The sequence below is a fragment of the Lineus longissimus genome, chromosome 11, assembly GCF_910592395.1.
Source record: "Lineus longissimus chromosome 11, tnLinLong1.2, whole genome shotgun sequence".
NCBI lineage: Eukaryota > Metazoa > Nemertea > Pilidiophora > Heteronemertea > Lineidae > Lineus > Lineus longissimus.
In genome coordinates, this window is record NC_088318.1 from 18,022,115 (window position 1) to 18,036,192 (window position 14,078).

A 14,078-nucleotide genomic window follows, 5' to 3' on the forward strand; every position below is an offset into this window, starting at 1 on the left:
CGCGAGTGGTTTACTATATAAATATGACCATCACGGTTTTTTATGGGTTGAAAAGCAAACAATGTAATAGGGGATTAGTATCCCATCGCTAAATGTCTGAGCTGCACTTAGGTTGAACAATTACAGCGGCCTATTGCCAGGGGTGAAGATTGAATAAAATCATGCTTTTGATATGAAAATTGGATATTTCGCCGATCGATACAAGCTCTCATTCAAACACTATAACGCTGTCTATCAATTGCAACTAACAGCCTTTATCCTTTCATCCAATGGGTCATATAGGCTACTGGGGACAAGGTCACAACCAGAATGCTCGGATAGGATCACTAGTTGATCACCTAATGGTTGTCCTGTATTGGATGTGACATATCGCGTCCCCTTCATCATGACAAGACATACAGTATACTTGGAAAGGCACTTCAGGTCTATGTCACATCCTTGATCACCACAAGACACGAATCGCACACAGCAGACTTGTCTCAAGTCGATATCTCATGAAGACATTCCACATCCAATATCTCTACATCATGACGCAATGGTCACATAATAATGGTTAGTTTGAGAGACTTCTGAAGGGCTTGTCGCATTCTAGGGTTGCATCCTCTTCATTATTGCAAGATATCATTCACCGATTTCACTTCTCAAGTAACGTCGCATGATCATTGGGTGATATGAATAAAGACTAGCAAATGCCTTTATCTAAATCTCCATGTACATTTACACTAGGCCTTTCTGTACAAAACCGGAGTAAAAGCATTTGCTGGTCTTTATTCATATCACCCATTGCGACACACACAGCCACCTCTTGACAGTTAGGGTATTGCATCAATATTCCATATCGTCTCGAGGCACAATTCATGATTATACATCACCACGTCCCAGATGGATGTCACATCCTGCATTTTGTTGGATGTGAATGACACTCCACTCCTTTTTGTACTCTAAATGAGACAAATCACAAAAACCAACGCTCCTTGGTACCTCATGGTGATAACAGGTAAAACATAAGCGCCTGTCAATGTGGACTGAAGCTTGAGACAGACTCCTCCCCTCAGTTAAAAAACAGGAGTCACTGGGCCAATAAAACCAATTGGAAGCCAGTGGCACTGTCGTGCAAACACACCAGCTGTGATGGTGTATAACCCTTGGAGAGTCATTCCTCCAGGTGAGTCCATGCAGAAGAACTGCACTTTTCTGCTCTGGATTTCATAAAGTAGCTTCTGACTGGAAGAACTCACTCCAACGCAATATTACAAATGTGATTTTTATTGTTACATGTATCAATTCAATATTCATCATTAAACATCATACCAGTTATGATTAACAAAATCTATAAAATGCTTTAGTGCTTACTGCTCCATTACCCTACATTCCAACAAGTAGATACTAACACTTTCAGCACAAATTTTCCAATTGATGCCAATGTCAGAGACAAACTGCCTCAGACTCATAACCTTTCTCTTTACGCATGTCACATGAAGAACGAACGTAATTCAATCTCAGTACAATATTTATGACAAATCCTTGCAAGAAATGCAGCACTTTTATCATAAAGTCAGATATTCGAAGCTCAATCATCATCAAGAATCAAAATTTCGTCGTCTTCAACTTCGACAGGTCCAGATATCTTGACTTTCTTGGCTGGTGGGTCTTCTGTGTCCTCAGGTTTACGCTTTCTTGACTTTGCAGCCGCGCCTTCAGCCCAACTGGCGTCATCATTATCCAAGATCATGACCGCATCAACTTCATCTGAAAAGAAAGTAAGAGCATTTAGAGTAATATCAGGCTGTGATTGCTCTAGCTATCAGCTTTCAGTTATAGCAGAACAGCTTGAAGAAATAACGGATCTATTCCATCCATCTCAACAAGAGGCTATATGCTCAATAGTGATAAAGAGCATATTCTATACTCACCATCATCTCCATTAGCTGCAGTTCCATTATTTGCCCCCGATTGCTTGTCTCCATTCTCGGCAGATGTCGCTGCCTCTTTTGGGCCCAGCTCGGATACATCGCCGACTACTTCAAACTCTTTATCATCTTCCAAATCTTCCCTGAAATAATGGTATGTTATAATGACACTCTCTCTACACAAACACAGCCCTGTGACCTCGATCAAGCCCCTCACTTCAATTGTAACATCCTTTTGAATGAGACTAGAGAGGGATTCCTCATATGGGGTGCCAACGACAGGGTACACCCAACGAAGTCAGACACAAAGACCTCTCCTTTGGCTAAAGACAAAAGTAACTTTGAAAGCAACTCCAATTGGTGCTCCATCGAGCAAAGACAACTCTCACTCTTATCATTTATGTATACTTACGAATGAAGAATATTGACAATGAGATTATATTCCTGTAGAAAATCATCGCAACTCAATCTTGTCCCATTTCTGATTCCGAAGTCTGCCAGATGTTTTTCGCTGTTTTCTGAAAAGGAAAGTAACCAGAATATTTAGCAATTTATGTCATCACAGAGAAAATAACATCATTAATTGACAGTTTTTATCTTCATCATCTCTGCTCATTCTGTCATTGCTACATATATTAATTCAGATATCCTGCCCTTCCAACAACTAAGCCAAAGCCTGTCATTCCCTGGGAGCACTACTATGTTTTCTTCATCACTCACAATCTCACCCTACCAATACATACAAACCTTCTGTTTCGCCCTCCTCACTAGACACAAGGACCACGCCCTGATCACCTATTTCGATATCTGGTGCCACCATACCAAACTCCTTCTTCATGATCTGAAACAAATTGAAGAATTAACACATCCGGTTCAAAGTAACCAGGAGATCACTGGATTACAAGTTTCAATAAACAGAGGCAGAAACCATGGCTGGTTATGAGGCCACAGCAGCTGAGGATGATTCTGAAGAAATACGGTACACACTAATTCAGAATGAGCCAGTTTGAGTCAACTGGATTCCTCATCCAGCCAAGAAGACTAAAGTAGAATTCAGCATGAGACTCTTCCCTCATGGGTCAGTCAAATCATAGCCATACTCAACACCAATGATACACATGCCATGGGAACTGCCGATATGAGTTATTTACCTTTTCTTCAAAGCTTCTGACAGTGATTGTCTTGGTGTTTAACCTGACTGTTGCCTCGGGTCTTGGAGCACAGACATAGCATTTGGGGTTAGCTGTCTCGATCTGGCACGGCACTAGGATTTTTCCTCTTGGGTTGGGCTTTCTGGAGAGGTAGATCTGAAGGGAAGAGTTAGACAAGAATGACCAACAAGACATACTAAGAAGAGATTACACATTGTGTTAGATACAGTAGAACCTCCCTATTAAGGACACCTTTGAGACTGACAAATGCTGAGAAGAGCCACTAGATATTAGAAAGTGCAAATCAAACTCACAGTGCGACAATCTTTGATTCTTCCCTCTAGGATCTTTAAGGCTTCTGTGACGATAAGACCAGCTATGATGGCATTGGTGGTAGCTATTGCTGGAATGATATTGCCTGCCATTGCTGAAAGAAAAGGAGATACTTCAATGAGACTCTAGAAGAACAATTTATGTACGATTATGTACAGATATGTATAACTATGTTCTAGAAGCTTTGGAACAGGACAGCCAGGCCTTAACCCAGTGCCCAGCTATTAGCAACAACCTAAGGTACCGGTACAGACATTTAATGTCGAATCTTCGAACACTCTAACAAGGGCACACAAGCACAAGTACTTACATTTGATATCAAATCTTGATTTTACTGGAATTCCAAATATATGAGCACGAATGTTAGCGGTGGCTGTGACGAAGTCCATGGCACCTTCATCATCCTATGGAAGAGAAAAGAAGACCTGGTAAATAACGCGCCCCACAAACAAGCTTTTGTTATTGCTGTTGCTGCAAAAAAGATCCATCTGCCGATAAAAACCAGCGAAACTGGGTCAAAAAGTCCTTGCTGAATTCTGTCCAAGTGATATGACGGCTAGCAGAAAGATGCTGCCTGGTGAGAAAGAGGGCAGGCATTGAATTTGTAATGATGGTTAAGGCACAGGCACCACAGATCATCACAAAGGGAGTCCGAGAGCACATTTCTCACCTTATCCCACACCAACATGGCGTCCTCTCCTTGATTCTTGAAGTTCTCCTTCAGAATACCTAAACTCTGCCCAAACATGTCCCTGCATTCTCTCATACTCCAGATCTTCTGGTCTTTGATCTTCCCCTTGTTCGAGTTTGTATCTCCTTCAACTGAAATAAAGAATATACGTTGATGTACATGTAAAAAGAGTATAACCTGATTGCTTATATTTTCCTGAATTAATGACTTTTTCATTCTCAATATCAATGAAATAGATACATCCAGGTTGACACAACGTTTGTGACAATACCAAACCTTACCAGTATCCGGCAGTGAGTTCCAATCAAGCGGTACCGGAGGCCGTCGTTTCTTCCACAGTGTTTGCATTGACAACAAATATTTGATATCATCCTTGAAGAATTTGTGGAATAGTTTTTCAGGGTTGAAGTCTGTCTCTACTGCCCAGGCTCGTGTGGACTTCCTTTCGATACCACCATCAAATCCTTCTTTAGCTTGATGATGTAACGCCTCTTCACCGGCATCTGCAGTATGTTCTGGATCTTCCGTGTCTGGTGAAACATCTTCATCAGGATCATCTTCGCCAAAGAGCTGACTGTGAAATTAGACCAAAATATTCAGTTATTCTCCACAGCCACATTCTTTCGGGTGTTTTCACAGTGACAGCAAGATTGACTAATGTGTTTGTATCCATACCTTCAACTTCTTCAGGGTATGTAAAATGTACCCACCACCTTCAGGCAGAACCATGGATATATAATTCATGATCCTCTGGCCAAAGAACCCCGTCTCGAAACAGTACTTACTTGAATAAGTGCTTGGCCCATACTATGCAATGAATTGGTTCTGATGGCGTATTCCTGATTGTGCAGCCTGGAAAAGTTTTCTGGGTTGGTGCTGGTTTACATTCATAACACTCAGTCAAACCCTGCAAAAGCAAGAACATAAAGAATAGACTTCCAACTCTGTCTCTAGACAAAAATTACATGCAATGGAGGCTTTAATGCCCCGTTTAACACTTTCAGCGCCGAACCACGTAGATTTACGTGGCCCAAATCCCCCCTCCATTTTGACTTGAGCAGGTTATCGGAGTCTCATGGACTTCATGAAAGAACTACGCCATCGCCATCTTCAGGGCAAGGTAGAAACTGTAAAGACCGTTTGGTCTTCAGTTCAGGAGACTCCGATAACCATCGCCATTGCCATCTTCACGGCTCAGTAGGAACTGTAAAGATCGTATGGTCTTCAGTTCATGAGACTCCGATAACCATCGCCATCTTCAGGGCACGGTAGAATCTGAAGACACAGTAACAGTTCCTACGTAGATCTACGTTGTTCGGCGCTGAAGGTGTTAAATTGTGGTTCCTGATGAAACTTAAAATATGGTTCTTCTTAGCAGGTGAACAAGATACAGTGTTTTATCCCTAAGCTGTTAAATGTCAAGACAATACGTCTACAAATACATGTATTTACCTTTTTGATTAGAGTGACTTGCCCCAGAAAGCCAGCTGTCCCACTCTCTACAAGAGGAACATCAGCAGCGAGGCACATGCGATTCACATGATTTCGAGCAGCTGAAGTACAGAATATTTCATGTCACTTTTTAAGCATGGCAAAGTGATAAACATTTATAGACCAAAATGATGATTTCTCTTCATCACAACAATGGTTAAGGCAAAGTCGATTAGAGGTTGGAACTAGTCGGGTGTTGAGGCTTCAGGTCTCCCCGTCAAGTGACTGATATTTAGCCAGGCCTCGGGAGCAATGAGCCTTTTCAATGTTTAACACATGCGCAACCTACTGCAAGAGACAGAACCTTGCTCTAAATGGTCTGTTGACGTTATTACACATACCTCTATTATCCAATGCATTCAAAACTAAGTTGAAATTTTTGAAGAAATCTGTTCCATAATCAGGGCTAGAAAGAGAAATAAAAGTTGTTTCAGTTTGAATACATACATGTAAGACCTACCAATGATTAGCTGAGCGTTAGAGGAGGTGAGCTGGCATGAGTTGCCCAGATAACTTTCAGATTTGAAGCCTGGATCATGGATGACGGTCTAAAAGAAGAGGCTGCACCATAAAACAGGTACTTACTTCATAATGCTGTCGTGATATGCTATGATATTTGCACCAGGATTGAACTTGAGAGCACTTTCCTTGGCAACATGGGCCTTAGACTTTCCTACATGCTCCTTCCTAAACAGGAACTGCCGGTTAAGGTTGCTGACATCAATGATGTCCAAATCAATCTGAAAAGAGAAAGAAAATAATGTCTTTAGTTTGTCGGCTTTGTTTTAAGAAAATGGAATAGATTTTTGGGCTAAACTTTAGAATCCCCGATCGGAAATGACGTAGTTTGATCGCATTCAACTATAAATCCATTGAACAGTGGTGCTTGGTTAGTCAACCGATGACCTTTTTTGGGGTGTGATCGGGGATTGTAAACTCGTTCCGGCCAACCTGTCATGTCCGAAAATGGGTATCAAGATGTCATTTCTGCATCCAGCAATGGATTTTTGCACGCAACAAACGTGTTTTAGGAGAAACGAAGCCAAGACTTACAAGTTCTATGTTATTGAAACCTGTTAGAACAAGATTCTTAATCAATTCGCATCCTATACCACCGGCTCCAACCACCAGAGTCTTGCCATTTGTCACTTTTTCTGAGAGGTTTTTGGACGAAATCAGACACGCCGCCATTGTTCAATGTTGTTCGAGGGGTCACACTAAACAGCGTCCACCAGTTGGTTTAAATTGTGCAAATAATAGTTGAAATCTACGGAAGCGTATTAGTGCCAACAAAAAAAAATTAAAAACTATCTCATACGTTCGACTAATTAAGTCGTTCGTTCGAGTTAGTATCGCATTCGTTCGACTTTCTATCTCATTCGTTCGACTTTCTATCTCATTCGTTTGAGTTAGTATCTCATACATATGAGATAATAACTCATACGTACGACTTATCATCGCATACGTACGACTTATTATCTCATACGTATGAGATATTATCTCATACGTATGAGTTATTATCTCATACGTATGACTTATCATCTATGAGTTATTATCTCATACGTATGAGATAATATCTCATACGTACGACTTATCATCTCATACGTACGACTTATTATCTCATACGTATAAGATAGTATCTCATACGTATGAGTTATTATCTCAATATGTACGACTTATTATCTCATACGTACGACTTATTATCTCATACGTACGACTTATTATCTCATACGTATGAGTTATTATCTTATACGTATGAGTTATTATCTCATACGTACGACTTATTATCTCATACGTATGAGTTATTATCTCATACGTATGAGTTATTATCTCATACGTAGTTGAATACATGTGGACTTTCAGTCTCGCCACCAGAGGGCCTCCGCTACGCTACGCGTATAGCCGCCATTTTGATTCTCACCACGTGCGCACCGATTTTTGCTTGTCCTGTCGATCGGCTCTGATTAGCTCAGCATCTGTACAGTTTGGTAGGTATTGTCAGTCCAGATGGCCAGGTCAATATGAAGAGAACGCCCAATATTAATATTGTCTCTCAGATACCTGGGAAACGCACGAGATTGAGAGCATCTCAGTTTCAATTTTTTTGTGGAGGAGGTCCCCCATTAGGCCTAGACCCCCCGCCAAAGTTCGCGCCTGCGGTGCTCACATATTCGGGCTTCGCCCTCAATAGAGCCCCCCCCCCCCGTCCAGCTACGCTGGATCCGCCCCTGTAGTCTGTACAAACGATGTCTCTTATAGGCCTAGGCCGATCATATCTTGATGAGGATCATGGAATGAAGTGACACAACTGTGTAGTTATAAATCTCAAGCCTCAAGAACCGACACACTCTCGTCTTTTATTCAACATATATAGGGCCTATATTTATATTCAATATTCTGAGTTTGAAAATATATATATCGAAGTTGGCGGTACGGGTTACTGATCAAGATTGTATAGGCCTACGTTTATTGTTTCAGGTGATGGCCGGAGAGGAGAAAAACAAACTGAGGTGTCGAGTGTGGCTACGTTCCGCCTACTCTCAAGTTTGCTCAGGTGAAGCCTCTGATAAAGAAACCATCTCTTGATAAAGACATCCTCAGCAATTATCGGCCAGTTTCCAATCTCACCTTTGTATCAAAGCTCGTTGAAAAGGTGGTGGCTTGTCGTTTGCATGAGCACATGTCGTCGAATGGTCTGTTTGATACCAATCAGTCTGCATACCGTAAGTGCCATAGCACCGAGACAGTTCTACTGAAGATTACGGATGACATTCTTACAGGCATGGACAATGGAAATGAGGCAATTCTTGTCCTTCTTGATCTCTCTGCCGCATTCGATACTGTCGACCACAGTATTCTCATTGACAGGTTGCAGCAGAGACTTGGTCTAAAAGACACTGTGTTGAGGTGGTTTTCATCCTATCTCCATGGCAGGACACTGTCGGTTGCTGTTGGTGGTTGTTGCTCTGAGCCGATCTCCCTTCACTTCGGTGTGCCTCAGGGCTCTGTGTTGGGACCCATTCTCTTCACCATCTACAACTTGCCACTTGGTGATGCCATGCGGAACTGGACCATTCCTTTTCAATTGTACGCTGACGACAACCAACTTATAAATTTCATGAGGTGTGGTGATGTTGGAGAGTGGTGTGGTTGTTTCCCGCACTGAGGATTGCATATCGGGGGTTGGGGATTGGCTTGTTGCAAACAAACTTGCTTTAAATGCTCCAAAGACGGATATGCTGAACATTGTATCGCTAAGAAGGACAGGTTCAGTTCAAGGTATCACTGTAAATGGAGTCTGGGTCCCTAAGTCAAGCATGTGAAGGATCTTGGTGTTTGGCTGGATGAGGGCATGAGCATGCAAGCTCAGATAAAAAATGTTTGCAAGGCCGCCAATTTTAGCTTATATAAGATAGGTAGGATCAAAAAGTATCTTAATCAGCCTTGTACTGAGCGGCTTGTTCATGCCCTTGTCACGTCAAAACTTGATTACAATAACGGGCTACTATACGGATTGCCTAAAAGATCCCTTGTTCCTCTCCAACTGTTACAGAATCGAGCTGCGAGGCTGGTCAGTAGAAAACGGAAGCGTGAGCATATCACACCCGTGCTAAAAGAACTGCACTGGCTTCCGATTGAGGCACGTGTTCAGTTCAAGGTGCTACTTCACTGTTTCAAGGTGCTCCACGGACTGGCCCCTGGTTATCTCCATCTACCTCTCGAAAAACTGTTCGTCATACGAGGTCCTCATCTAGTGTCAGGTTGCTAGCAAAACGCACCAGGACCTCGTATGGCGACAGAGCCTTTTCTGCATGTGCCCCCTTCCTTTGGAACCAGCTCCCCTCTGCAATCAAATCAATCCAAAGTACCAATATTTTCTCCTTCAAGCGTCAGCTGAAGGCATGGCTATTCCGTGGAGCTTTTTGAGGAGTAGCGCCTTGAACACGTTTTTTCACGGTGGTAAGGCGCTCTATATAAATTTTACATTACATTACAAGGCCGTTTTGTATGCACTTCAAGTGCATGAACTTGTAACCATGAAGTTTCCCTGCCGCCTCCAAATCTTTCATTATAAACAAAGCAACGTCAAGTATGTCAGCCTTATTCTTGCGTCTGCATAAGCCAGACTTGGAGAGGATCCGGTTCAAGGTCCGGAGACTGAGTATGATGCCGTCGACATGAGCTAGTGTTTTTATAATCTCTTTGTAATTGAGCCCCAGATAGAAATAGACGCGCACCTTGTCACCAACGGCGTCCGCCATTTTAGAATTCGACAGAACCAGATCCGTATGGCGTATAGTAACTGGTACGTATGAGATAACAAGTCGTACGTATGAGATAACAAGTAGTACGTGTGAGATAACAAGTCGTACGTATGAGATAACAAGTCGTACGTATGAGATAATAAGTCGTACGTATGAGATGATAAGTCGTACGTATAAGATAATAAGTCGTACGTCTGAGATAATAAGTCGTACGTATGAGATAACAAGTCGTACGTATGAGATAATAAGTCGTACGTATGAGATAACAAGTCGTACGTATGGGATGATAAGTCGTACGTATGAGATAAAAGTCGTACGTATAAGATAATAAGTCGTACGTATGAGATAACAAGTCGTACGTATGAGTCAATAAGTCAAACGAATGCGATAATAAGCCGTACGTATGAGTTAGTTTTTAATTTTTTTTGTTGGCACTAATACGCTTCCGTAGAAATCCTAAATACATTATAATGCTAATATCTAACTAACTATTTTTCACAGCAATAATTTATGTATCAAAGTAGTTAGAAAATTATTAATTTATCACGTCTGAATAAATTGGCACTCTGTGCGGGATGAAGTAGCCGGCGCGAAATTACAAAAATGGCGAAATCTGCCTCAATTTTCTCAAAATCACCCCAAGAATTAGTCGATAAATGTAAGATTTTGTGATTTGATGAAAAACACGAGTATCTTTCAACTTCCTGAAATTTCTGTCTGTGAAAAAACGATTTCAAAATGACACACCCCCACTCAACTCGCACAACTGGAGATTTTCCTGAGATGACAGAGATGTCAGCAGCACAGTACAGTGAGTGTCACACTCCCAGCAGTGGCAATTTAACCTAAATTTCACAAGTCATAACAACAGTTTTATTTTTCAGTAAATTCCACCCTTCCTATTCGCATCACCTCCACAGATATTGAGACATACCCAGAATTCGGTAAACTTCTGTTGGTACTCTCCAACCAGCTGACGGAGAGGGCAGTGTCAAATGAGACTGAGGAAGAACTCTGTAAAGTAAGTTTTTTAATATCTCGCCTTGTCATACTTCCCTTTGGTCACTTTTGGCAGGGATTTCACATGGCCATAAATAGGGGCATGGAGGTATGCTGCTACAATACATTGATATTAATATATCTCATGCCCAACTTGTCCCTACAAACCAGTGTGACAAAATAGAAGATATTTCCAGATATTCTGATTAATCATTATCGCGAACGTATTTCAGGCTGAAGGTGACCTCCAGCAAGAAAAGAGAAACTGGTGGCAGTATCGTCTCCTTCATCACACATTGCAGGAACTCATATTTGATTGGCAATTGAAGGATTCATCTTCATATGAATATTCAGAAAAACAGGTAGGATAAAACGCCAAGTTGAAGTTTCCCAGACCTTTGCTGCTACTGTTACTCTTACTTACTTGCGACTTTGTCTTATGTTCTAGCTTGCGGAATGACGACGTGATTGTGCCATTGTCCTTGTTACAGCTGCCCATTTCTAAGTGATTGTGTCTTTGTCCCTTGATATCGCTGTCTTTTGCAACCTGATTGTTACTTCATCTCTTTATACAGCTGTCTTTTACTACTTGATTGTGAAGTTTATTCATGTTATTCCTTTCTCTTTGCAGTACCACGATGCTGTGAAATCTTGTGTCACATCAGCTGAAATTTGTGATTACCTTGACTGTGACACATCGTCTGCAGGAAAGCACACCCTACTAGGTCTCACCAAGGAGGACATCTTAGGCAAAAATCCTCATAGATCTGTAAGTTTACGATTATATTTCGTATCTATTTCTAACTTGTAACATGCTTTCCTGGTCTTTTCCTTCCTCAGGCTTTGAATTACTGCAAACGGTCCTGGATCATGGATACTGTTACTACATACTCCGACAGCAGCAGAAGATCCAGCCAATTGAGCAATTATTTGGACCTACTGGACACCAAAGTGATACACACCATTCCAAATCTTGAAATGGTTTACACTAAATGCATTGCTTAACTTATATCTATCTTTCAGAAGTTCCAAGCGAATGCCAATAAACTGGTTGCTGACCTTGGTGAATGCTTGAAGAAAAAATGTGAAAATATTGTCCATTTTTATGAACCTTCTTCCCATATTGGTAGGTACTGATAGATATTACTGCTTTGACAATAAGCTGTTTCATCCTACATGTCTTGGCACGTGAAGTGATGTAGACATCTTTGTCCATACTAATGCAAATTGTAAGAAGTTACCAAGCTAGAAACATAGCACACTTCAGTCTTCAGCACAAATGAAATGTTTTTGAACTTCAAAATATCTGATGAATAAAGAAAATTTGGCTGAAGAAAACATCAGAGTTCCCTCCATTAAACTTAATGATACTGATGTAAATGTAGAATTGGACTCGACTTGAATTTCATGTCTTTTTCAGCATTTCTTCTTGAGGATGATCATGGTATATTTACATCATTCTGATTACACTGTTATACTTAACATCAACAAAGATTAGCTGCCTCAACAAAACTGTTTCCTCCAAGTTCACTTTCACCCATGTCTTCCTTTGTTAAACCCTTAACCGAAACCTCCCAGGCATGTGAGGACCTTACCTTCTTTTCTACCTGAAGAACCCTACACTTATTGAGAAATCAACCATCAAAAAGAGTTCTGATGGTAGCACTTTTGACTTTGAATAATAACAATAACATCACACCGCTTGTGAACCAAATCATCAATGGTTGGTGATGGAGAGACTTCACACCTGTGTGGGCAATTCACAGCTACTGTAGGTCAAAATAGACCAGAGCAAGATTCATAGTTAAGCAGTGGTCAACAATGCTTTGTGTATCCCTGGTAATATGAATTGTTGGTATGCAGGGCTGCCAATAGATAGATGTTGGCCAAAAGTACTCCAAAATCCGCTTGAAATGCTTAAGGCATTGCTGACAGACATTGAGGCGTCTTGAGCCAGGAAAGCTGTTTTGACGAAATCCTAAATTTTTCAGGGGATTCGAAATTCACCCTAGCCAAGGCTGGACAACTGCCATCATTTCTGGAGTCTGAGAGGAATAAGCTGCACCAAGAGCAAAAGCTATTGAAAGATTCTAAGCTGGCAAAAGAGAAGCAGTTATGGCAGTACAGTCAGGTCAGTTCAAGAAGTAGGGTTACCTCTTTCTTGTGTGCCATATGTGTACACCTATCAGTCGGTTTCAGGGTATAATATACATAAGTGACTTCATTTTTTCATTTCTTTGCAGACACTACTCAAGTCCCTGAATGTCTTGGATGAGATTCTTCAAAGCCACAAGCTGAAGACGCAGTCGGAAAGCGACACTATTATGTGTAACTGGCTGTCTGCAAAGACAGATGCTCTGGCTCTAAAGATAAGGTGAGAAAGTCCCCGAACTCATGTGAAGAGGTTTTTCTTCCTTGAAATGAATGAATTGATGTTATATTCTTGCCAACCTCTTATATTTCAGGGTCGTTGAGAGTCAGTTGCTCTGTGATACATATACAGCTGATACGATTAAAGCACTTGATAAAATCGGGTAAGTAGCTTGATTATCTCTGGGTAGAACGATAAAGGAGCCTCTATTTCTCTGAGAAAAGAGGTATGAAGGCCTGTTGCCCGATGGAAAAGTAATGTGTCCTTCTGAGACACAACCCGTATAGGTCCATGTTTGAACTGAAAGTCTTCATGCCTACCTTAGTTTTATATGAACTCTCCCTACGTATCTCTAAAAAGTGTCAAAGCAGTCATTTAATTGATATTTTCAGACATTACGTCAAAAAAGAAATCGAAAAGAACGAAGAAGAATTACTGAGAGCATCCCACGCTTTGCAATCTTACGAATCTGTTGGGATGGGCTTCGATGACCTGGTGAAGGAGTATGGTTATCTACAGGAGGAACTGGACAAGAAGAGGTGGGCACGCTCAGAAGTCGCCTCAAATATGACCTGATTATCCATTGGACTTTGAGATTTTAATTCACAATAATAATGCAGAAAGTTGGCCAATTATTGATTCACTGGTTTGTGCATGTGGAAAATCCTATTCAATGGTCAGAGTGACAGTAACTTTATTCCCGTCGAAGTATTGACTTAGATACAGTTGACTGCTAAAAGAGGACAGGTCTGGTTATTTTGCTCAAAAATAGCCGACATGATCATAGGTGCTTCAATATTCCATATTGGTGGGAAGACCGTTTTTTATGTTGTACAGATATCCAAAACAATAAAAATCTTCTGGAAT

The 14,078-nt window shown here is 41.2% G+C and overlaps 2 protein-coding genes across 3 annotated transcripts; one reads left to right on the plus strand and one right to left on the minus strand.

Annotated features, from left to right (window-relative positions):
• Positions 1 to 1,250: 1,250 nt before the first annotated feature.
• Positions 1,251 to 6,773, minus strand: LOC135495699 (SUMO-activating enzyme subunit 2-like). Its single transcript, XM_064784556.1, has 14 exons — positions 6,630 to 6,773; positions 6,162 to 6,316; positions 5,918 to 5,982; positions 5,538 to 5,638; positions 4,871 to 4,992; positions 4,367 to 4,659; positions 4,065 to 4,216; positions 3,705 to 3,798; positions 3,376 to 3,488; positions 3,062 to 3,217; positions 2,658 to 2,751; positions 2,323 to 2,428; positions 1,914 to 2,053; positions 1,251 to 1,749 (listed from the first exon to the last, which is right to left on the minus strand). Exons 1-14 carry the CDS (start codon positions 6,765 to 6,767, stop codon positions 1,571 to 1,573), a joined length of 1,908 nt encoding a protein of 635 aa, XP_064640626.1. The 5' UTR covers positions 6,768 to 6,773; the 3' UTR covers positions 1,251 to 1,570.
• A 3,662-nt stretch (positions 6,774 to 10,435) lies between these two features.
• LOC135496033 (HAUS augmin-like complex subunit 4) lies at positions 10,436 to 14,069 on the plus strand. Of its 2 annotated transcripts, XM_064785135.1 has the most exons (10): positions 10,436 to 10,499; positions 10,726 to 10,862; positions 11,074 to 11,202; positions 11,472 to 11,609; positions 11,864 to 11,966; positions 12,261 to 12,284; positions 12,832 to 12,971; positions 13,084 to 13,214; positions 13,306 to 13,374; positions 13,604 to 14,069. In XM_064785135.1, exons 1-10 carry the CDS (start codon positions 10,445 to 10,447, stop codon positions 13,785 to 13,787), a joined length of 1,110 nt encoding a protein of 369 aa, XP_064641205.1. In that variant the 5' UTR covers positions 10,436 to 10,444; the 3' UTR covers positions 13,788 to 14,069. The 2 variants fall into 2 exon arrangements, with proteins under 2 accessions (XP_064641205.1, XP_064641206.1); XM_064785136.1 differs by lacking the exon at positions 12,261 to 12,284.
• Positions 14,070 to 14,078: the final 9 nt, after the last annotated feature.

Coding starts and splice junctions, on each gene's coding strand:
- LOC135495699 (XM_064784556.1), bottom strand. CDS start 6,767: ATGGCGGCGTGTCTGATTTCGTCCAAAAACCTCTCAGAAAAAGTGACA. Junction 3,799..4,064: donor CCATGTTGGTGTGGGATAAG/GTGAGAAATGTG, acceptor TCTCTTCCATAG/GATGATGAAGGTGCCATGGA. Junction 3,489..3,704: donor ATCAAGATTTGATATCAAAT/GTAAGTACTTGT, acceptor CTTTTCTTTCAG/CAATGGCAGGCAATATCATT.
- LOC135496033 (XM_064785135.1), top strand. CDS start 10,445: ATGGCGAAATCTGCCTCAATTTTCTCAAAATCACCCCAAGAATTAGTC. Junction 11,967..12,260: donor TGAACCTTCTTCCCATATTG/GTAGGTACTGAT, acceptor TGTCTTTTTCAG/CATTTCTTCTTGAGGATGAT. Junction 12,972..13,083: donor AGTTATGGCAGTACAGTCAG/GTCAGTTCAAGA, acceptor ATTTCTTTGCAG/ACACTACTCAAGTCCCTGAA.